This window comes from Sarcophilus harrisii, chromosome 1 (assembly GCF_902635505.1).
Source record: "Sarcophilus harrisii chromosome 1, mSarHar1.11, whole genome shotgun sequence".
Classification (NCBI taxonomy): domain Eukaryota; kingdom Metazoa; phylum Chordata; class Mammalia; order Dasyuromorphia; family Dasyuridae; genus Sarcophilus; species Sarcophilus harrisii.
Window position 1 is genome coordinate 304,361,929 of NC_045426.1, and position 22,956 is coordinate 304,384,884.

General features: G+C 36.7%; 1 protein-coding gene across 1 annotated transcript; it reads right to left on the reverse strand.

Annotated features, from left to right (window-relative positions):
• Positions 1-67: 67 nt before the first annotated feature.
• NUBP1 (nucleotide binding protein 1) lies at positions 68-11,659 on the reverse strand. The gene is made up of 11 exons (XM_003761705.4): positions 11,278-11,659; positions 11,084-11,188; positions 10,369-10,502; positions 8,982-9,050; positions 5,636-5,668; positions 2,961-3,051; positions 2,349-2,503; positions 1,459-1,569; positions 1,015-1,117; positions 749-832; positions 68-376 (listed from the first exon to the last, which is right to left on the reverse strand). Exons 1-11 carry the CDS (start codon positions 11,294-11,296, stop codon positions 318-320), a joined length of 963 nt encoding a protein of 320 aa, XP_003761753.1. The 5' UTR covers positions 11,297-11,659; the 3' UTR covers positions 68-317.
• Positions 11,660-22,956: the final 11,297 nt, after the last annotated feature.

Below are 22,956 nucleotides of genomic sequence, written 5' to 3' on the forward strand. Positions count from 1 at the left end.
AAGAATTTAAATGATGACTGTTTTTTATATTTGCTTGAAATAAGTATCAGAAGTCAGGTTTTAGAGGAGGAAAGATGTTTATTTTTTTTAATGGCTTATCTGTAAATACAGTGCCTTATATTAACTTATATCTTAATAAAATGTATATCAAAATTAGCTGATTAAAGTGTCCTTAAAAAGTGATTTCAAAATCAGGTTAGATTTTTGAATTTCTAACTCTTATCCCTGCAATTGATTAGACATTTTTATTATACATACTATTGGTCCATTTCTCAGATTGCTTATGATTATAGCTAGGGTCCATAAAAATTAATGTTTCAGCAGCTAATCAGCTTTTCTTCTTTTGAACTATGTATGTCACAAAAGTCTTGAATTCCTAGGGAGAGAAATATTCATATAAGCCTTAATACAACACAGAATCCACTATTACTGATTTCCTATAATTTATTTATTTATTTATTTTGGCTACATATTTATCACACTTTACTGGGGGTAACTATTTACAAGGAGATAACTGTACTAAAAGCTTTATTCCATAGCTAATTCTGTCTCTACACAAAAGGTCTTTTCATCTATGGCTCAACAACTGGTCACTATCACATGGTTGGAGGATCTACATTATATACTCTAAATTTTGGGATACTCTGGACAAAACACTCCTTTTTTTAAGGTATGGCAGGACAGAACTGTGAACCAAAGAAAAATACCTTTAACGAGATAATTATGAACATATTTTTTAAACACTTACTTTGGATTATATTTCTGTATGCTAATGTAGCTGGTGAATCAGGCACTTCAGTCAAAAAGGATTGTCCTTTATCACAACTTTTACCTTGGAAAAAAAGTCAAATTTAAGCACATGAATAGAACGTGACATTTCTGTTATCTTAGTTCTAGTGATTTTATAAAATAAAGGATTTGCTTTGAAGTACATAATGGAGTAATTCATCTGTAAACACATCTGACTTACTTTAAGACATTATAGGTCTTTCACATACTTGTAGAACTACTCACCTATCTGTGGATCCAGAGGCACTTTACCGAGGAGGGAGACTTTTAAATCTTGGCACATTACCTCTGCTCCCCCTGTTGTTGGAGGAAATATTTGTGATTCATTCTGTAAAGAAAGTTAGAACATAAATGGAATTAAAAACATTAAGTTTTAAAAGCATATTAAGTGACTACTCTTGTAAACAGGACATATCATCTCTGAAATTGGTTGGACATCTTGGAAAAATTTGCTAATTTTTCTCTAATTATCTAATTAGCATCTAATGTGCTAAATTAAGGCAGTTTGTCCACAAAATTCAAAATAATTTTGTAAACCTACTTTATGAAATTACAGAAACCAGAGTCAGCACTATGAAGAAAAATTCTTATAAAATTATTTCTTCAGTTGTGAAAATCTTTTCAAAAACACATAGCAGCAACAGGCATTTAAGAAGTACATATTCTTACCTTACATTTGGGGCATATGAAGCCACTCATATTCTCTACTACACCAATTATTGGCAATTTCACTTTATGACAAAAGTTGATTTCTTTTCGAACATCCTGTAGTGATACTTCCTATCAAAGGAATACAACCAGTTTTTCAGAAGTAATGAAAGGAATTACAGTATAATTCCATGGTAGAGAAAATGACTAGATAATCAGTTTATTATCACCCAGAATTTATAAGTTTTGTTTGCTTAATGCAGGGGTCCTCAAACTACAGCCCACGGGCCAGATGCGGCAGCTGAGGACGATTATCCCCTCACCCAGGGCTATGAAGTTTCTTTATTTAAAGGCCCAAAACAAAGGTTTTGGTTTTACTATAGTCCGGCCCTCCAACAGTCTGAGGGACAGTGAACTGGCCCCCTATTTAAAAAGTTTGAGTACCCCTGGCTTAGTGTATAAAAAAAAGCTCAAAAGATACACTAAGAACTAATAATTAAGTAGTAATTTCTATATAAGAAATAGAAATAGAAAGAAAAACACTAGGGAAAATAGGACATTATAACTTTTTAGTAATTTCTATATAAGAAATAGAAATAGAAAGAAAAACACTAGGGAAAATAGGACATTATAACTTTTTTGGCCTATTTTAGATTGTTGGGAAAAAATTTTCTGTCCACCCACAAAGATTTTGAACTAAAAGGAACTTTGGAGGTCCAAACCTCTCATTTTATAGATGAGGAAACCAAGGCCCAGACAGATCAAGTGACTTGCCCTAGCACATAAATTGGAAGGGCTAAGAGTTGAACTCACATCCACTAACTCCAAATCCAATATTCTTTACATTGCTTCACAGCTATGTTTAATGTTAGTGCATGGCTTTTAGAAAATAAAAATGGCATTAGTCTCACCTGAGGAGTAGTGATTATAACTGCTCCATCTATGTGTGCTGCACTGAGATATTGGACTATGGATAGATGTTCATCTGAAGTGCCAGGTGGGGTATCTACAATGAGGTAGTCAATCTCTCCCCAATCCACATCACGAAGAAACTGCTTGATCATACCTTAGAAAGAGAAAAAAGAGAAGGTAAAGCATTCCTACCTTTATGACTTCGATTACAAAAAATGATATGGCATTATATTTTATGTAAATAATATTTGTTCCTTCATTACAATAAAATCCCACTAAATGAAGATAACATAGGGATGCTCCTGATAACACAGCTTATGTTCCTACCTCTAAAACTAAATATGCCTCTTGAGCCACGACATAAATGCTAAACTCATACATGTTTTAAGGAGTAAAATTCTTACAAATGATATTTAATGTAAGTAGATTTTTAAACAAAAGTTCACGGTCATTAGGTCTTTATATTTAAACTAAACTAAATGCAATGACAAAGCAAGAGAAATAAGTACTCAGATAATTATAACTGAGTTTAATAAGATATGTATATCAACTGAGAGCAACAGTGTGTTTTGAAATAATAAGCCAAAGTGTTTAAAGACTTAGGTGCAAACCATTTTTTTTTGGTCCCCGCCAGATAACAGCATCATCAAGACTGCCAAGCAAGAAGCCTACTGACATCACACCAAGATTTTCTTCAACATACTACAAAGAGAACAGGCAAAAAGAAATAATCACAGGAGAAATACTTTACTGGGGGAAAAAAAACAGCAGAAAAGGTACTTGCAAACTCTCCTTTTCTGTATCATTATCTAGCTCCCGCTACTTTCAGGAGGAGTATCCCCTAAAGTTCTCTCTTGGGTTCTGGAAACCCTTTCAGTGATTCCACCATTTTCCAGGGATATAGTTATGTCAATTTGTTCATATAGCCCTAATCTCTCTTTTGACTAGAATCCTACATCTTAAATTGACTTAAGTCTGGACATATGGTACAGTGGAAAACATGCATTTGAAATCGGAACATTTTTTATTTTAAATCCTGGCTCACAAATATATTCACTTCAGGCCTATTTAATACCCGTCCTAACTATAAATCTGTGATCTTATGACCTCCACCTGCATTCTATCAGCAGTTCAAATTTCATGTATTACAAATTAAACTCACCATCATTCCCACTAAATCAACCACTGTTCCATTCAATCTTATTTCTCTTGAGTTCATGTTGCAACAAGAACCTTTCTTCCTTCTTGATTTTCCTCCAGGCTCAACACTGACTGACATCTTCCTTAATTCAGACCTCACACCCTAGATTACTACAAAAGCCTCCAACCTGGTCTCCCTACTTCAAGCTCTCCCTACTCCAGGCCCAACGCTGCACTGTTGCCAAAGTGATTTTTCCTTAAGTATACACTGAGCTGACAGCAGCACTCTCCTCTCTACTCAATCTTGAGTGCTACCCTATTACTCCTCAGGATAAAATTAATAGTCCCATTTAGCTTCTAAAGCCCTTGTTTCACCAGCACACTGTTGTATGATCAATTGGCTCCCTCTTCCATCATCATCCTTTTGCACTGGCCATATTCCATGCCTGCAACACATCCCTCTTTACTTCTGCTACATAAGATGGCTGCAGTTTTTCTAGATATAGCTTAAGCCTTTTCTGATTCCCCCAATTACCAGTGCCCTCCCTCTCATATTTCTTTATAGTTAATCACTCTACATGTATTTGTATTATATACATATATGTTTTGTTATCATCTTCCTCCATTAGAATTTCAGTTTCTTGCAGACAGGGATTGTTTCATTTATTTCTGCACCTAGCACAGTGCCTGGCACATAGAAGGAACTTTCCTCCTGAATGCTCCCCTCATCACTCAGACTTCTATGATGTTAAAAGCATCCCTGACTCTTTCCTTCACAACATCCAAACAGCTGCCAAATCCTGTTGATCCACTTTCTGCAGAACTGTTCCATGTTTTGCCATTTTAGATAAACTCACATTGCTGCCACTGTAATTCAGGCCCTTATCACAACTTCCCTTGACTACTGTAAGAGACTTAATTGGCATCTCATTTATTTTTCACACAGTGCTGCCAAAGTGATATTCCTAAAGTAGCATTATATAAATCTTTTGTTCAAAAAACTTCAGTGGCTCCCTACTATATCTAAGTGAAAATATGAATTTCTGCCTAGTATTTAAGGCCTTCCCCAATTAGGATCCAATCTACATCTTCAGCTCTACTTCACATTATTTCTCTACAATCCAATCAGAAGGGGAAAAGAAGCATATTCTCCTTCTACCCCATAAAACTAATAATGAAGGACAGACTTTCCCCAAAAGTAGTCACAGAATAGCCACATATTTCATCATGTCATTTATTAATATCATTTGTCTATGTGATAGCAGAACAGTAAGAATTTGACAGGATATCTTCTGCTTCCATACAATTGCACAAAGCATCTTTCCCTTATACCTTGAACAAACTCACTCTTCTCTACCTTTCATAAAACTCATGATTTCACTTCAGGAGCTACTTTCTATGTAAGCCAATCCTCCTCTTTCTCCCTTCAAATGATCAGGGCTTCTTCCTTGATAAATATTCCTATAGATTTTTTCCCCCTTGTTCTTCTAATTTCTTAATACAAATATCTAACTCACCAGAGGCAGCAGTGGCACATGGGATAGAGGACTAGGCCTGGAATCAGAAAGACCCAAGTTCAAATCCAATCTCAGAAACTTAATAGATGTGTGACCTTGGGCAAGTCCAATAACTTCTGTTTGCCTCAGTTCCCTAAACTATAAAATAAAGCTAATAAAGGTATTTACATTGCAAGGTTGTCATAAGGATCAAATGAGATAATATTTTTTTTTTTTTAATTTGCTTAGCACAACGCTAGATACACTGTAGACACTATATAAATGCTTATTCCCTTTTCCTTTATAATCAAGTAAGATCCTTCCCAATAAAATGTAAATTTCTCAAGGGGAGAAATTATTACATTTTTTCAGTAGTATTTCTAGCAATAACTAACATTTACATAGACTTCTAAAGTTCAAAAAGTGCTCTGCTATGTGTTGAACTGAATTCCATTATGGATTATTCTGTTGCCACTACAATAAAAATAGTTAAAAATAAATGAATAGCTAAGTTCTGAAAAAATGTTGTCAAATAGGCAGATACTTAGCCTTTTCTGTTATACATACTATATATATATATATATATTTCCCTGTAAATTCAACATGACAAACTATCACAAAAACAAAATAGATGTAAATAAAAAACTTACCACTGGAGACCATCCAGAACCACTTTGATGAACCTGAACAAATGATAATCAAAAATCATTTGTAAAAGAATTATATACATTGTGACATATAATAAATACATTTCCATAGAATAGTAGATTCATTTTCCCTAAAGTCATGGGTTATCATGGCCAAAAAAATTTCATCACCAGGTGGTAGCTAGGTTATAGATGATATGCCTTTTGGGGACAGAAAACAGACTATGTCTGTTCCAGGGCCCATTCTTGAAGTATTTCCAACATGGTGGAATCTGTCAGAATATGAGTTCCTCTGGTATAGCCTTCAAGAAACCAGGTCCCCTCCATGACATGCTGGCACATAGGAATAGGATATGTGCAATTAATTTTTAAGAGAAATGAGAAATTCACAGGATGGGCAAGCATAGATAACTTGCAAGATGCATCACTGAAGGAAAGTTCTGAATTAAGATCACTTCTCTATTTTAGTACTAGTATCATAAACTACCCCCAAAATTTCAACAGAGTATGAATTTGAGGGATAACAGAGAAAGAAGGGTGTGAAAAAAATGTCAGTTCTCCAAGAGAATCTTTGGGGGAATATGCCAAATACAGTTACCTAGATTCAAATACAAGTAAAGGGTCTAAAATATTATTTTTAAAAAGCAATTTATGTGTTGAGGTAGTAAAGCCTATTGTGAAAATGCAAAAATCATCACACAGAAATGAAATTGCTACTGTAAAGTTTTTAGCTAAAAAGGAGGGATGGGATGGGATATTGGCGTGTCATAAGTCTGAAAATAAAAATGAGCCAGCAAAGCCTAAAGGCTTTAGCACAAGCTAAAAAAGGGACGAAAATAAGCTGGAATCAAAATAATTGGCAAAAAATTAAGTACCTTATCTATGCATAATGTGCAATCTAAGAATTGTGCTAGGTGCAAAAGCTATAAAGATAACACACAAAATGACATATAATGCATAAAAAGTTTTTAAAAAAGGAAAAGTTAATCATTTGGGGTGAAGAGGAAGCACAAATAGCTAACAGGGGACATGAGTTGTACTCTGAAGAAAGCTAAGGAGGAGAGGTGGATGAAGGGGAGAAGATGGTAGTGAAAAGATAGCAGACCACATGTTCTTATAACAGAGGATGGGAAAAGGTCCTTTTTTTTGGGGGGGGGAGGGGGGAGGAGTTCATGAATGGCCTAAAAATCGTTTTTTGTATAACTAATGGTTAGATGTGAGGAGGTTGGCTAAATGAATCTAATGTAAATAATAAGACTATAAGTAGTCTCAAGCTTTGGATCTTCTCAACCTGGTGGTAAATTTTAGTTACATATCAAACTAGACAAAAACAGTACAGTGAAGGAAGTGAAGAGAAATTACAACACAGAATGTAGAAAGAAGAGATTGGAGCAGCATAAAGAGAAAGCTTTTTTCCCTTGTGGATTGTGGTAAAAACAAAGCTCTGTAGTAACATAATGGGAGCACCAAAATGAAAAGAGCAGCAACTCCCATATTTCAACAATATGATATTTCATTTTAAATCAAAAGATTATCCACTAAATTATTAATTTATGCATAACTAAGCTTTTAGACAGATTGGCAGTTGTTGAACACTCAAAACATTAATTCTATTTCTTAACAGCTACCTCTTTGCTATTGCTAAGTAGAGAAAGTTGTGGTTTGACTAGACAGTAGCCTTTTCATAGATCAGGATTGTGGTTACTTACCATTAATCACAAATTTTGAAGTTTCTACTCTGTATAAAAATATTATCTTTTAAGTTATTAAATTTAATTTACAAAAGCAACAAATTTAATGAAGATAATTCTTCAGATTTAAGAAAATCAAATAGGAAAACTCATGATTCTTTAATATATTTTTTAAAACTGACAGCCTTTTCAGGATTCTTCACATTTATTCTCACTAATTCAGTGTCAAAACTGCTCCCTGTTGTATCTTTTCTAGGCTCACATCAAAACCTCTGGTGAACTAACACAATTTCTGGTTTTAACTGACTTTCTATTAAGGTATTTTTTTTCTCTATTTCCTGCTGATCAGAAAAGAGGCATTGGTTTCGCATTAATTTTTCTCACGATATGTACAGGTCCAGTTTTGAGTCTTGAAGCTTTTTAAAATATCATTAGGACATAAGTCTCTCATTTCTAGCATAAACTCCTTGAAAATCCTAATCCAGCTTCCCTAATCAAAGTTGTGGGTTTTAAATCAATACTACATTGTTTTTTCCCCTTTAGTAATCTCTTCTGAACACTCCCAAATAGCCTTTTGGGATTTTTTTATAAAATGAATTTATAATACGGATATTGTATTTAACATATTTAACATGTATTGGACTACCTGCCATCTAGGGGAGGAGGAGAAAAGTTGGAACAGAAGGTTTTACAAGGGTCAATGCTGAAAAATTACCCATGCATATGTTTTGTAAATAAAAAGCTATAATAAAAAAAATAATAATAAAAATGGATTTACAAAATTTACCATTTTTAGTTAGCTGGTTCCTTTAGAATAAACTTCAGATAAAGAAATTATTTTTAAAAAGAAAGTTAAATGTCAAAGATCACAAATGATGGGAAGTCAATTTAAATGGAACTATGGAAAAGCAGGTATCCTAATACATTGTTGGTAGGAATTGTGAATTGATCTCACCATTCTTGAAAGTATTTCAGAAATACACTAATAAAGGAAGTAAAATTCCCATACCAAACTACTGCCAAGTATTCCAGAGGGGTCAAATTCAGAAAGGACCCACATGTACCAAATTATTCCATGAAGGACTTTTAAATGGTGGCAAAGAACTATAAAGTAGATGTCTATCAATTGGAAAGTATTTAAATAAACAATGATATATGAATATAATGGACTGTCATTATGCTATAATGCAAGAAATGAGAAATATGTATACAGAGAAGCATTAAGAAGACTTATTGTAGGAACTGATGAAAAGTGAAGTTACCAGAACCAAGAAAACAATGGCTACTGTAAATGGAAATAGGAACCAAACCTAAACTGAATGCTAAAATCTATAATTTTAATGATTAAGCTTCTCCCTGAAGAAATGAGAAAATGCAATTTCCTCCCTCTTTTGCAGAGGTCAGGAACTCTGAATGCAGAACATTACATATCAAGCCAAATTCAGATTTTGCTAAAAAGCCCTTTTCCCTTTGCTTTTATTTTTGTCACAATATATAACTCTAAACATGGAAGAAATATGTTAAATCAGATATTAAAAAATCTTAATCAAATCAAAAATATTTTAAAAGACAAATTATTAAGCAAAATTTATCGGATTTAATACAGTAATTCACATAAAGATGCACATACTAAATTCACAATTCTATTGAAGTCATACCTGTTCTCCCTCTAGTCCCATCATTTTGGGAATTGATGGTCCACAAATATCAATATCCAGCAAAGCAACCTAGAAATGATGGATTAATCAGGTTATTTACATAATAAAATATACAAACACACTATGTAAAGCAGGAGGTAAATGAGGGTATGGGAGAAAGAATCAAGAAATGGCAGTCAATTTGGAAGATTCTTATAATTAACTACATTCACCTACATCTATACAAATATTAAAGAAAATGAAACAAGGTTCACCATATGCTTTGCTGACTACACAAGCTATTTTGGACCTTGGTCTAATCCTAAAATGATTTTAGGCTTACCCCAACTATTCAGACCCTTTGGAAATGTACCTGAATCTGAATGAACTTTGCATCTGCCCAAGTTTTCCTGGTATTCTATGAGTAAGCAATGACCAGAGCCTACCTTTGGTAGATTTCAATAAGGAGACCTTCTGCAAAAACTCTTCAGAGTGAATTAGAAACAGCCTCAAAAGACTTCCTAATTCCAATGTCTTAAAGACAATAAAGTAGTCTATATATATATATATATTTTTTTTTTTTGGGGGGGGCAAATCTTTGAAAAGGTGGTAGTCGTTCTCTTTCTCATAAATTTATTCTTGCTCTAGTTTTTAAATTCTTTTTATGTGTTCAAAATTAGTTTCTCTTTTTCATTTCTCATAAAACATATGTTAACAGTTAGTACAATATTCATAAGCTTTCTAATCAGCTTTCTAATTCTAGCTCCCTCTGCTGGTCCATTAAAACATAAAAGACTGCAACAGACCCGACTAGCTTGTTTCCTTTGTGAATTTACAAAAGCAACAAATTTAATGAAGATAATTCTTCAGATTTAAGAAAATCAAATAGGAAAACTCATGATTTTTAAATATATCTTTAAAAAGTGACAGCCTTTTCAGGATTCTTCACATTTATTCTCACTAATTCAGTGTCAAAACTGCTCCCTGTTGCATCTTTTACAGGCTCACATCAAAACCTATCTGGAAACCTCCTTAGACGTCATTTAGTCAAAATAAAGGGCGGTCCCTCACTTGTAGAAGCAGACGCGTACGTTAGCCTATTCTGCACAGGACCAGATAGGTAAAACATGCATTCTGGTTGCCCGTTAAGGATAGGGGATTAGCTATTCCCATCTTAAATTTGAAAAACAAACCCACAGTGGATTTACCTCAAACATGCCAGAAGCTGAATCCATCAAACTAGAGGTGGGTGAAACAATAAATTCAGTGTTTTTGTGAAATGCTTTAAATGTGACAAGAGTATATCAAATCAACAGAGTGCATGTAAATTACGGCTGCAAAGCTTGTAATCGATAACGTAAGCAAGCAACAAAAGGGATCTTGCCAAGTTTTTCCAGAAGCTTCCCACCTGTTTGCTTTCATCTTCCGCTAGGCCGTGAGCAAGATGAGCACTGAAAGTGCTTTTGCCCACACCACCTTTCCCAGAGAGGACCAAGATTTTGTGTTTCACGGTTCTCATTTTTTCTTTGATTTCCTCGATCGCTGCAGGAAACATTTTAGATTGTGACACTACAGAAACAAGGGCTCCCCCTGGCCTGCCGGACCTCCCAGCCCGACACTTCCGTGTCCCTCCTCGGGGACCTCCCATGGGGATGCGAAGTCCCAGACATCACGCGCACATTAAATACTTAGGCAGGAGCTTAGGAAACATTTCATTCCTTCTCTTTTAAGCGCCGAGGATACAAAAGAGTAGCTGCCCTCAAGGAAGGTATAATCTAAGGGCGTAAAAAAATGTGCAAGCTGCGTGTGCGCGTGTGTGCGGCGGGTGGGGCACGATACTATCAATCCCAAGCCCTGTCCCAGGGCACAAGCTAAGCCTTTCCAGCCCCTCCCCCGCCCCGGTATCCGTCCCTCACACCCCTCCTTTTCTTTTCCAGAATCTAGCCTTTCATTCCTGACCGCGCCCCCCTAACTCTTCTCCTCTCCTTTCTCGGGGACCCGCCAGCCCCTCCTCCCACCCCCTCTGGTCCCGTCTCCCTCCAGAGCCCGCCCTCTCCGCGCGGTTCCATAACTTTCTTTCCCCGCTCCCGCTCCCTCCCCCCCGCCCCTCGCGGAGCCCTCACCCGGGTCGGGGGCGGCGCCAGCCCCGGAGGCGCACAGGCGCTGGTTCGGGCATCCCTGACACGAGGCCCCTTTGCCCGCCTGGGTGCTGCTGGTTCCGGGGCAATCTGAAGGGAACAGAGCCTCCGTTACAAATGCGGCCCGCCCGCACCACGCGGTGCTCCCTCCTAGCCCGAGTCCCCTTTCCCGGACTCACCCTGCGGAACCTCTTCCATTCCAACACCTTCCCAGCCGCCGGAACCAGCCGCGGCTGCACTTCCGGCCGGGGACGCCACATTCGCCCGTCCGGGGCGAGAGCGGTCCCGGAGACGCGTGTCCTTGTGCGCACGCGCGCCCGAACGGGCTGTCCCCCTGAGGTAGCTCCAAGGGCGGCGGTCATCCCTAATTCCGTTATCTTTTGGAACCGCTGACTAGAGGTGGCGGCTCTACGCAGCACAGAGGCTTGCTTACGTGCCTCCCCCTACCAAACCTCGCTAGTTTGGCCGGATAGTCCATTTTCAACCATCCATTTTGTAGACGATCTAATCTGGGCCCTCAAGAACCGGCCCAGAATGCAAACAGATAGCCTACCTCCTCGGCCGCCACTAGGTGTCACTCTCGAGCCGTCGGTGTAAACTAAAACTTGGAAGCGGAATCTGGTGTTAATATTTACAGTCGTAAGATTTAGAGCAGATGCCGATGAGAACAGTTGAAGGAATGGGGAAAATTGAGATCAAAACCTAGATCTTTTGGATCAAGAATCGGTGTTCCTTCCTAACGCCACGCTGCTCCTAAAACGCAGACAATTTGAAATGTTATAGACAGAAATAGGATCATTCAATACATTCTAAGTCCCACTGGTTCTTGGCCATCCAACAATTAAGTGATTTGAATAGCGTTTGTTTTAATTAGCAAAATAACTCAACGGGCATTTATCAGGCTTCTCAGCCGTACCAGGCTGGAGAAGGAAAAGGCAGGTCACGCCAGTATTTTTGCAAAGAAAAACCCCACATAGGATTACAAAGACCGAAACAACAAATGTGGCAGGTATCTGTGCTAGAAGCTGTAGATACAAAACCCAAAATGAAACAGACCTCTCCCTCAAGGAATCTTAACGATAAAAGATGCTGGATAGAGTGCATTGTGGGTAAGGAGGGCAAACTATGCAGGAAGTTACTGCAGGGAGAACAGCAAGCAGTTCAGTGAGGCTGTACAGAGCAACGTGCAGTAATTCTGTAAAGGGAGACAGGGGCCAGAAAAATGTAATAGGGGCTTCCCGAGCAAGTAAAGGTAATGTGGCCAGATGCAGACATCTTTAAACTCACTAAGTCCAAAGCTGAATTAGTCTCTTTATTTTTCTCTGTACCCTCCCTCTTCCAACTTCCCTATTATTGTCATCAGTACTACTATCCTCCCCATCACTCAGGCTAAAAAGAATTAGTGCCCAGTATAATCCCTAGCATAGTGGAGAAGCAGTATAGCTTAATGGATGAAAAACTAGTTTCATTGTCCTGTCTCTGCTATCTCCTTGCCATGAGTAAACGTCATTTCGCCAGAGATCAGACTGGAGAAGCCATTAAACCTTTTAATGGATGTGCTAGAGCAGGGAATCACATCTTTTTTTTATCCCTGTATCTTTTGGCTTTCAATAAGACATCTCACACTTCATTCAATAGGAAAGGATATAAATTCTGGCATTTGCCATGAATATGCATATGAGAAATAAGATTAATTAATTTCAATAGGATAATGTAGTTATTAGCCAAATATTCCCTGTAATCTTTTGACAAACTTCTTGTCTTCCTGGGATTTCACATGACAGGAGTCCCCATTCTTTTTAAGACTAAAATTTTTGATGAAAGTGCGATCATGCTTTGGCAAAGGGAGTTTATCTGATAGTTCTCTGGGTCCATGAAATCACAGGTCCATTTTTTTTTATCCCTTATTCCCAGCACCTTGCCCAGTTCCAGGCACATAATAGATACCTAATAAATGCTTTCTGCAATTCCCAATCTAAATGTTTATCAACTAATTGCTTACAATAAAAGTTCTAGAAAGTAGTGATAATGTGTCCATGAAATCACAGGTCCATTTTTTATCCTTTATTCCCAGCACCTTGCCCAGTTCCAGGCACATAATAGATACCTTAGAAATGCTTTCTGCAATTCCCAATCTAAATGTTTATCAACTAATTGCTTACAATAAAAGTTCTAGAAAGAAGTGATAAGGGCCTTAATTAGTGTGGGACTCAGGTGAGTGAATAAAAGGAACTAGATTCAAAATGTATTTGGAGGTAAGGATTAAAAATCTGATATTTGTGACTAACAAAGAACAACAAAGAAATTCCACAACTTTATATTCTATGTTAATAGAGTGTCTGTAGCCAACTATAGAGAAAGGGCCAATAGAAAGTAGTACCTTCAAGGATTATGAACTCTTATGACAAAGACATGTTGGTTATCGCTATAATCTCAAAATCGAACACAAAAGTACCCCTAAGGGGAACTTCATGAGGACTCCATGAAAGAAAAGGAATGTTGAGGTACATGTGCCTAATTACTTTTGTACTTTTAACTTTGACCCCATTTTCCTTATAAGTCTTTGTGCATTTAAGGGGAGAATGTGTCTTAGTTTGGGAGGATTATTTTGTATTTGTTATTCTTGCTAAACAGGTTTTTTAAATCTGATAGACTCCAACTGATTCTTTTTGAAAATGGGTAGCACACTGGTGGAATCTCAGGAGTTTTAATCCTAGAAACCCCAGAAGCCCTCAGGGTTATCCCTTAAAATTCTGAGGATTAGTCATAATCAACTCACCACTAGAGACCTGACTGTAAGAGAGAATCAGGGAAGTAGCCCTAAAGGTGTGTTACACTGATAAAAAAAAATTTGAAGAAAAAATGTTTTCTTTGTTCCATAATTCTCAAATTCTCATTTTTGATAGTTGTTCTGAGTAAGGTTAATCAAAGATGAAATGTGAATTCAAAAAAGTTTGCCTGCTCCAGGATAGGGAATCATCACACCCAAGCAAATAAGAAATCCTTCTAAACTTGACTGCAAGAATCTTGACATAAACTTTCAAAATCTGAAGAGATTATTTAGATATGTTCTAAAAAGGACCCAATTCTGTCATTCTGAGCTACTCTCAATAGTCATCTCTGCTAACCAAAAAGATTTCCCTTCAATATTCCAGCAGAAAATGCCTTCAAAATCTTCAAATTTTTTTTCAATAGAAAATTTTTATTGTATGTCATGGGATCATAGATATAGAATGGGAAGAGACCTTAGAGGTCATTCTAGTCTAACCCTCTTATTTTACGTAGGAGACTTGGAAAGGTAATGTAACTTACCCAAAGTTGCTGGAGTCAGAATTTAAGTCTAGAACCTCTGACTCCAAATCTTGCTATTTATTGTTTATTTTTGTAATTCTTATATTTCCTAGCAATAGTGATACTATAAGGTATCACCACTTTCATATATGATTAGTTTGCTTCCTGAAAAGGACAGAAAAAGAACTTTTGTGTAAGGAAAACTGAGAGTTGTTTTAAATTAAATTAAAATTTTTATTATAGCTTTTTATTGACAAAACATATGTATGGGTAATTTTTCAACATTGACCCTTGCAAAAACTATTGTACTTTTCCCCTCCATCCGTCCACCCCCTCCTCTAGATGGCAGGCAGTACCATACATGTTAAATATGTTAAAGTATATGTTAAATACAATATATTTATACATATTTATACAATTATCTTGTTGCACAAGAAAAATTAGATTTAGAAAGGAGGTAAAAATAATCTGGGAAGAAAAACAAAAATGCAAGCAAACAACAACAGAAAGAGTACAAATGCTATGTTGTGGTCCATACTCATTTCCCAGTGTTCTTTTGTTGGGTGTAGCTGGTTCTGTTCATCACTGATCAATTGGAACTGATTTGAATCCTCTCATTGCCGAAGATAGCCACTTCCATCAGAATTTATCCTCATATAGTATTGTTGCTGAAGTGTATAATGATCTCCTGGTTCTGTTCATTTCACTCAGCATCAGTTCATGTATGTCTCTCCAAGCCTCTCTGTATTCATCCTGCTAGGAAAACTGAGAATTTTAAGAAGAAACAGCATCTCCTATAAAATGCTGAAAGACACATTATTTTGAGGACCAGTTAGAAATCTGCCCTTCAGATCCTATGAAGGTAGAACAATGAACTAAGGTAATGGTGTTTGTTAATTTGCATGTAACTGATTTTTTCAAAAGAGCTTTGAAAATTATCACTCAGGCTTGGAGAGATTTGCATGAATTGATGCTAAGTGAAGTGAGCAGAACCAGGAGATCATTACACACAGTAACAACAAGATTATACGATGATCAACTCTGATGGATGTGGCTTTCTTCAACAATGGAGATGATTCAAACCAGTTGTTCAGTAATGAAGACAATCAGCTATACCCAGAGAGAGAACTATGGGAAATGAGTGTGAACCACAACATAGCATTTCTACTCTTTCTGTTATTGTTTGCTTACAATGTTTTCCTTCTCAGATCTTTTTCTTTCTTTCTAAATCTGATTTTTCTTGTATAGCAAGATAACTGAATAAATATGTATACATATATTGGATTTAACATATACTTTAACATATGTAACATGTTTTGGACTACCTGCTTTCTAGGGGAGGGAGTGGGGGAAAGGAGGGGAAAATTTGGAACAGAAGGTTTTAACAAGAGTCAATGTTGAAAGTTACCCATGCATATGTTTTGTAAATAAGAAGCTATAATAGTGATAATAAAAAAGAAAATTATAACTCAGAAATTGGAAATCAAATAACTGTTTGGAGGCTATGAGGAGGTCATCCAAGGATTGACATCATACCTGATTGAGTTTCCTTTCATAAATTATAGATGAGTCATTGTGTCTGAGAAGGAATTGAAGCCAGAGAAGAAGATCTAGGAAGAGTTAAACAAAGCAAGAAGCAAGAGAATAAGTAAGCTAAATGTAGGAACAGTCACAAAAAGACATAGAAGAAGAAATAAGCTGACTGATAGGCTCTTCAGGTGCTTTGCTGGGAATCTGATGTTTGGAAGAAAGGAATTTCTTGGGTGATTGGCTGGAATTATTAAATTAGTTGAGAGAATTCTTCAGTTGCTGTGTTGAATGGAAAAGAACTGAATTCTACCACTTCTGTGTTGTCTGAGAGTTATCTGTGCACTATCTGTTAAAACTCCATGCATGGAATGTTTTTATCTTACTTCCTACTTCTTCCTTGAGTTGCTTCAGGATTCAGTTTAAATCCTACCTTTCAGGAGGCTTTTCCTGGTTTATTCCTCTTGCCACTAGTCCTTTCCCTTTGAGATTGCCCTCCATTTCAGCATATAGATCTTGTATGTGCAAAGTTATTTGCATGTTGTCCTCCCCATTGGAATGTGAGTCCCTTGAAAGATTTTGCCTTTTTATCCCTAACATTGGGTAGAGTACCTGACAAATAGTAAGAGTTTAGTAAATGCTTAGTGATTCTCTAGTTGCTCTCTAGTGATATCTATAGCCTAAAAGAAGAAATTTTTCAGGTGTGTTTGGTTGTTTTCTACTACCTTCTGTTGTTTGAGAGGAAAAGGCAGGCTTTGTATATGTTTTAGTGTGTGTTATACCTATTGTAGAAGACACTGCCTTACTGGAAGCTGATTGGAGAAAGGAGAATCCTTTTTATTAAAAAACTAGCTGGACTTTTGTCTGTACTGCACAAAGCCATCCTGAAGAACTTTTCAATTATCTACTTTAAGGGAACTGCTTGTTATTGTACAAGGTCAATGTTGATATATTTTTGATAGAAGTATACATCATTTTTCTCAGGGTTCTGTTAAGCTTAAAAAGCTTATCATTGCTTCATTGGCTTAAGAACAAAGCTAGCTTTGCTGATCAAGAGAGGACCAGGAAGGGAACTGTTTGGAAGGGAGAGGCTTTGTATTGTATAGCTGTTTAAGAGACCAAGGACATTTTATCCTGAAAATTTGGAAATTGTCTATTAAATTTCTATGTATGCCTACTCTTTTTCATGTACAATGTGCATTGGTAAGAGCGTAACTCAGATTTATAGACAAACTATTGTATTTTATAATACAGTTAATGTTTATGAATTTAGATATTAAGACATTTGGAAGATATTTTAATATTGATATTGGCTTACTGATAATGGTTTATTTTAGCATAGTGTAGTTTTCTCTTTTATCCGTTTTTATTTCAAAGCAAAAGCATACTTTGCTTGATAGCATGATTGCAACTCCTGTTTTTTTTTTAATTTCCTTAATGCTTAGTTATCTCCCCCAGCTCTTCATTTTTATTCTATGTTAAATATATTTTTGTAAGCAACACATTGATAGCTTTCATTTTCTTATCCAATCTGCTACTCTTTTTCATTTTATTGCATTGGTCAGTCCATTTGCATTTGAACTTATAGTTCTCTATTCTTTTCTAATATTGCTTTTTATCTTATCAAATAAGAATTTTCCCCTTCCAAACACAATACTAAGTTTTTCAGTTATTTTAGTTTGATCTATTTTAAAGCAACTTGATTCCCTTTAACTCTCTTTCCCTCACTCTCAACCTCTTGCCCTTTCCAATTTGGTACCTTTTCTCTTAGGGTTTGGAGTTTTACTTATGAATTGCTTTTCTTGCTTACTTTTTTCTAGTTATTTAATTCTTCCTTTTTTCCCCCATCAGTAAGTAGATAAGTAAAATTCTTTGTGGCTTTTCTTTCCTTTGACTTGTTGTTAGTTGACAAAATGCCATTTTCAAACTTATTTCTAAAAAAAAAGTTCTTTCCCTCATTCTCTTCATTACTTATCTATCTTTTCTGTCTATAATAGACTTTTATTAATTCATTCATATCCTTTATACTTAAATTAGTCCCTTGTTAATCTTTGTATTTCTCAATGAATTAACTCCCTATTTTTGGGATCTTCTTAATAATTTCTATATTATTGCCTTATAGGGAGGGAGGGAGGAAGGGAAGGAGGATTAGAGAGCAGGAGGGAGGGAGGGAAAAAAGAAAGGGAAGAAGGAAGGGAAGAAGAGAGGGAGGGAGGGAGGGAGGAAGAAGGAAAGAAAAAGGCAAGGGAAAAAAGGAAGAAAAAAGCAAGAAAAAAGGAAGGAAGGAGAGAAGGAAGGGAGGAAGAAAGGAAAGAAAGGAAAGGAGGATGAAAGGAAGGAATGAAGGGAGGAAGGAAGGGAGGGGAAGAGAAAGGAAGGAAGGGAGGAAGGGAAAGAAGGAGAGGAGGAAAGGAGAGCGGGAAAGAGGGAAAAAGGGAGGGAAAAGGAAAGGATGGAGGGAGGTAGGGAGGAAAGAAGGAAGTAAAAGAGGAAGGAAGGGAGAAAAGAAAGAAGCAAGGAAGAAAAGGAAGGAAGGATGGGATAAAGAAAGGAAAGGTAGAAGGAAGGGAGGGAAGGAGGAAGGAAGCAAGGAAGACAGGAAGGGAGGGGGGAAAGAGGGAGACAGGGAGAGAAGGAGGAAGAAAGGAAGAAAGGATGAAGTGAGGAAGGGAGGGAGGGAGGAAGAAAGGGAACTGAAGGGAAGGGGAAAAGGGAAGGAAAAAGGAAAGGAAGGGAAGAAGGGAAGGAAAAGGAAGGGAAGGGAAGAGAAGGGAGGAAGAAGAGGAGGAATGGAGAGAAGGGAGGAAGGAAGAAAGAAAGGAAGGAAGGAAAGAAGGAAGGAAGAGAGAAAGGAAGGAAGGAAGGAAAGAAGGGAGGGAGGAAGTCCACCCTTGCGCTATTTGTTCACCAATTATGGTTGATTTATACCCATCAGGAGGCACCCCATTTTTCAAAGATATTTAAGCATTCCCCAATCTCCATGGTTTTGTCTTTGGTTAAATAGACCATCAATTTATTGATTAACAGCTAGCCTAATTCATTGATTATTAATTACCCAGACACTCTGTCTTTCCATTTGTCTCATTAAGTTGCATTTTGAGTTTCTTGGTTCTTCAAGATGCAGTATTCCATTCCCCTCTGTGGTTTCTAGTGGATGAAGAATAGTCTTAAATTATCTGAGTCTTCTTTCTTTTATAGCTGAATGTCTTTCTCCTGATTACTTACAGAATTTTTCAGTAGAATTGTTCAATTTAACCACTATGGGTCCTGGAGTTTAGTTTGCTGTGGTGTTCTCTTCTTTAAAATATAATGGTTCTCTCTGGGAGCAGGTTTCTTGGGGAGATTTTCTGGAGGCAGCCTTAGTTTTGGTTCAAAGTAATAATCACCTCAAATGCAGCCAGGAGTTAAAGTTCATATCTTTTATTACTTCCTCCAAAATAGCCTGGTTAGTTTTCTTGGTGGCCTATCTCTCTGCTTGGTTGCAAGAGCGTCCTTTGCCTCTGCTTTCTTCAGCCTCCAGCCAGCACAAAGGTGGAAGATGGAATGAATCTGTCTCCACCTCCAAGAGTGGGCTTGTGGGCTTCCTCCCAGAGGGCTCCTTCCGAGTCTTGTCTCCTTGCCTGGGGCTGGGCAGCTTTCTGGAGAGCCTTTCAGACCAGCCTTGGTCTCAGTGGGGGAGGTGCAGGAGGCCAGCTACTACAGTAGTGTGAGATGGGATGAATGAATCTGGTTGTGCCTTCAAGAGAGGACTTCTCCTGAAATGACCCTGCCTGGCTCACTGAAGCTCTATTTATGCTGGGTGTAAAAGGTTGACTCCTCTTCTGAGGGAGGGATTAAGGGAGGTGTGAATTCACAAAATTACAAAGTTAACTTTGTGAATCTCCCATACTTGTGAATTCCAATGAGTACTTAAATACATTAGTGAGCTAGAGATTTGCTAAATGCTGTGCTAAATTAGATAATTATTGTCTCTATCAACTCTAATGAGTTAACACTTTGTAAGAATTCCAACAGTTTGCAGTGTGTTTCCCACTACCCCTACCACACACACGGAGACAATCTGTAGATTCTTTCTGTTGGTGTTTATTTTCTATGTTCAGAAGTTCTGGACAGTTTTCTTGTATTGTTTCTTGAATTATGTTCAGATTTTTGACTTGCCATGCTTTTCTGGAGAACTATCCTTAAATGGATAGTGAATCCTATGAATCTGTGAATCCTATATTTGTGATTAATATGTTTTGCTTGAATATGTTTTTTTTTTCCTGAGGCAACTGGGGTTAAGTGACTTGCTGAGGGTCACACAGCCAGGAAGCATTAAGTGTCTGGGGCTAGATTTGAACTAGGTTCTCCTGACTTCAGGGCTGGTGCTCTATTTACTGCACCACCTAGCTGCCCCTTGAATATGCTTTCTTTTCTTGTTATTACTGCTTTTCTTTAAGATTGTTCTTCACTTCTTTGTATTTGCATTGTCAGATAGTTATTCTCCCTTTCCATTTTATGGCAAAAACTTACTGTATATTCAAGTTTTTCTAAATTCTGACAACTATTTCTGCTGTGTAGGCTATACTATCTAACTCACAATCCTTATTTCTCTTTTAAACCATTCGGCAACATACTATTGTAGTTCCATGGTCTCTTGGGAATTCATAGGATCCTGTACTTTAGCAGATATTGAGTCTTAGTTGTTTATTTTGAAGTATTTCTTCATGTATGCCAGGACTCTTTTACTTGATCTGAAAATCATTTTCAGTTGTTATTAGTATCTTTCCTGTTAATTTATCTGCTTATACTCAATGTCAAATCTTTGTTAATTTCAATCTTTCCCCTCCTTGTTTTTGTGACCCCCTTCCCTTTAATAATAATTTCTCTGAGGCTTGTATCTCAAATTGTGATAGCCCCCTCCCATGCTGGGCATTTTACAGTTCATTAGACTTGGTCTCTTCCTCAGGTTCCTTCTGAATGACTGGGATTGTCCCCAACTACATGCTGACCCTTTTCCCTTAGACTTACTACTGCAATGCTGTTGTTGTTTGTCCTTTATTCTTGAAGAGGACCATGACATCAGAGAGATGATGCCATGTTATGCAAGTGAATTGGATTTAAATGGGGGACAATGCAAGGTCACCTGCCTTACTTTTTGCCCATCTGGGTCCAATAGTCAGATATAGGTTAGGATGTGGATGCAATGGGAGACCTTGACCTTTTTAAGCTAAGGTCTTTAACAAGTCTCAGTTTGATGCTGCATCCATTCAGTGATTAAGACTAGGTAGCAGGTAAAGCAAAGAATCCTTTCTCTCCTTCTCTCCTTCCTTCCTCTCCCCCTCCCTCCTTTCCTTCCTTTTCTTTCCTTCCTTCCTTCCTTCCTTCCTTCCTTCCTTCCTTCCTTCCTTCCTTCCTTCCTTCCTTCCTTCCTTCCCTTCCTTTTACCCTCTTTTCCTCCCTTTCTCCCTCCCACTCTTCCTTTTTTCTTCCTTCCCTTCCTCCCTCTTTTCCTCTCTCCCTCCCTCCCTTCTTTCTCATTGTCCCATGGTAGAAATTTCACATGACTTCATTTGTGCAGTTTCTTATTGACTTATTGACATTATCATCCTCTTTGCCTTAAAAATGCCAAGGGGTTCATGCCTTCCTATTTTATTAATTGTCAGAATGCACTCATTTTCCACCAATACCTCTTGGAACCCCTGACTACCTTCAAAATTCAGTTTAATCACTACTTTCTGCATGAAGTCTTTCTTGGTTCTTTCCTCCACTTCCAAAAAAAAATCCTTTGATTTGCTATACTTATTTATATACATATTGACTCCCTTCCCCCTAGCATTAGGGTCTTTGTGTTAAAACACTTCCATTTTTATTTGATGCAAATACTTTCTTTGCTGTACTATATTTCTAATTTTCACTCATTTTATTCAAAAGCTTTTAAATTCAATACAGTAAAATTTTTCTATTTTATCATTGTCTCCTGTTTAAATATTCTCTCTCTAATCATTGTTGTGAAATATATTTGACCTCACTGTGTTCTAACTTTTTTTTGCTATGACCTTTTACATGTCTTTTGTTCATTTTTCATCATAATGTAATATATGATAAGATTTAAACCTATTGTTTGCTTAATTTCTTTTCAACTTTCTCCACCAGTTCATGTCAAGCAAAAAGTTATTCTCCCAGTAATTTGAGATTTTAGGAGTTTATCAAAGACTATGATGCTATTTTTGATTTCTTCTGTTTCTTATTATTCTTTTCTAGTTCAATGAAATATCCCCTTGGAATTTGATTCAATTCTAAATTTATAAATTAATTTAGGTATTGCTCTCATTTTTATTAAATTAGCATAACTTAAACCTCTAGCAGTGCTTATCTTTCAATTCATTTTCTCCCTTTGTTTCATAAAGAATATTATGTGCCAGTGGTTATACAAAACTTTCATATGGCTTGACACAATTTCAGACACTTGATGAATTTTATAATTATATGAATTGAATATTTATTATTGTCAATGATTCCTGGCTTCTGCTATTACTATATGTAAATGCTAATGATTTGGAGAAGTTTTTTTTTTTTTCCATTTTTTTGTATCTTGCTACCATGCTAAGGCTATTAAGCTGAAGCTATTGTCTCAATTAGTTTCTTTGCTGCTTCTCTGGAGTTTGTTAAATATATCTTCCTGTCATCTACAAAAAGGGATGGTCTGTCCTTTCTTTGTCAATGCTTGTTCTTGAGTGTGATATAGTGGATGGAGATTCCTTCCAACCTTAAATGAATGATCTTTATGATCCATCTTAGTAGATATGATTCATTTCTGTCATCTAGCACATCCCGTATACCTTCCAGTTCATATCATTTGAATATTTGTTAAACACTTCACCTATCCTTTTATTAAGTCATTGATAAGAATTTTAAATAGCACAGAGTAAAATAGATACCTAGTGTATTCCACTATAGAATTCCTTACAACATTAATTCTTTGGATCTACTTGCTAATCTAATTCCAAATCTACCTAACTATATATTTAGCCCACTTACTTTCCATTTTATCAATGAGA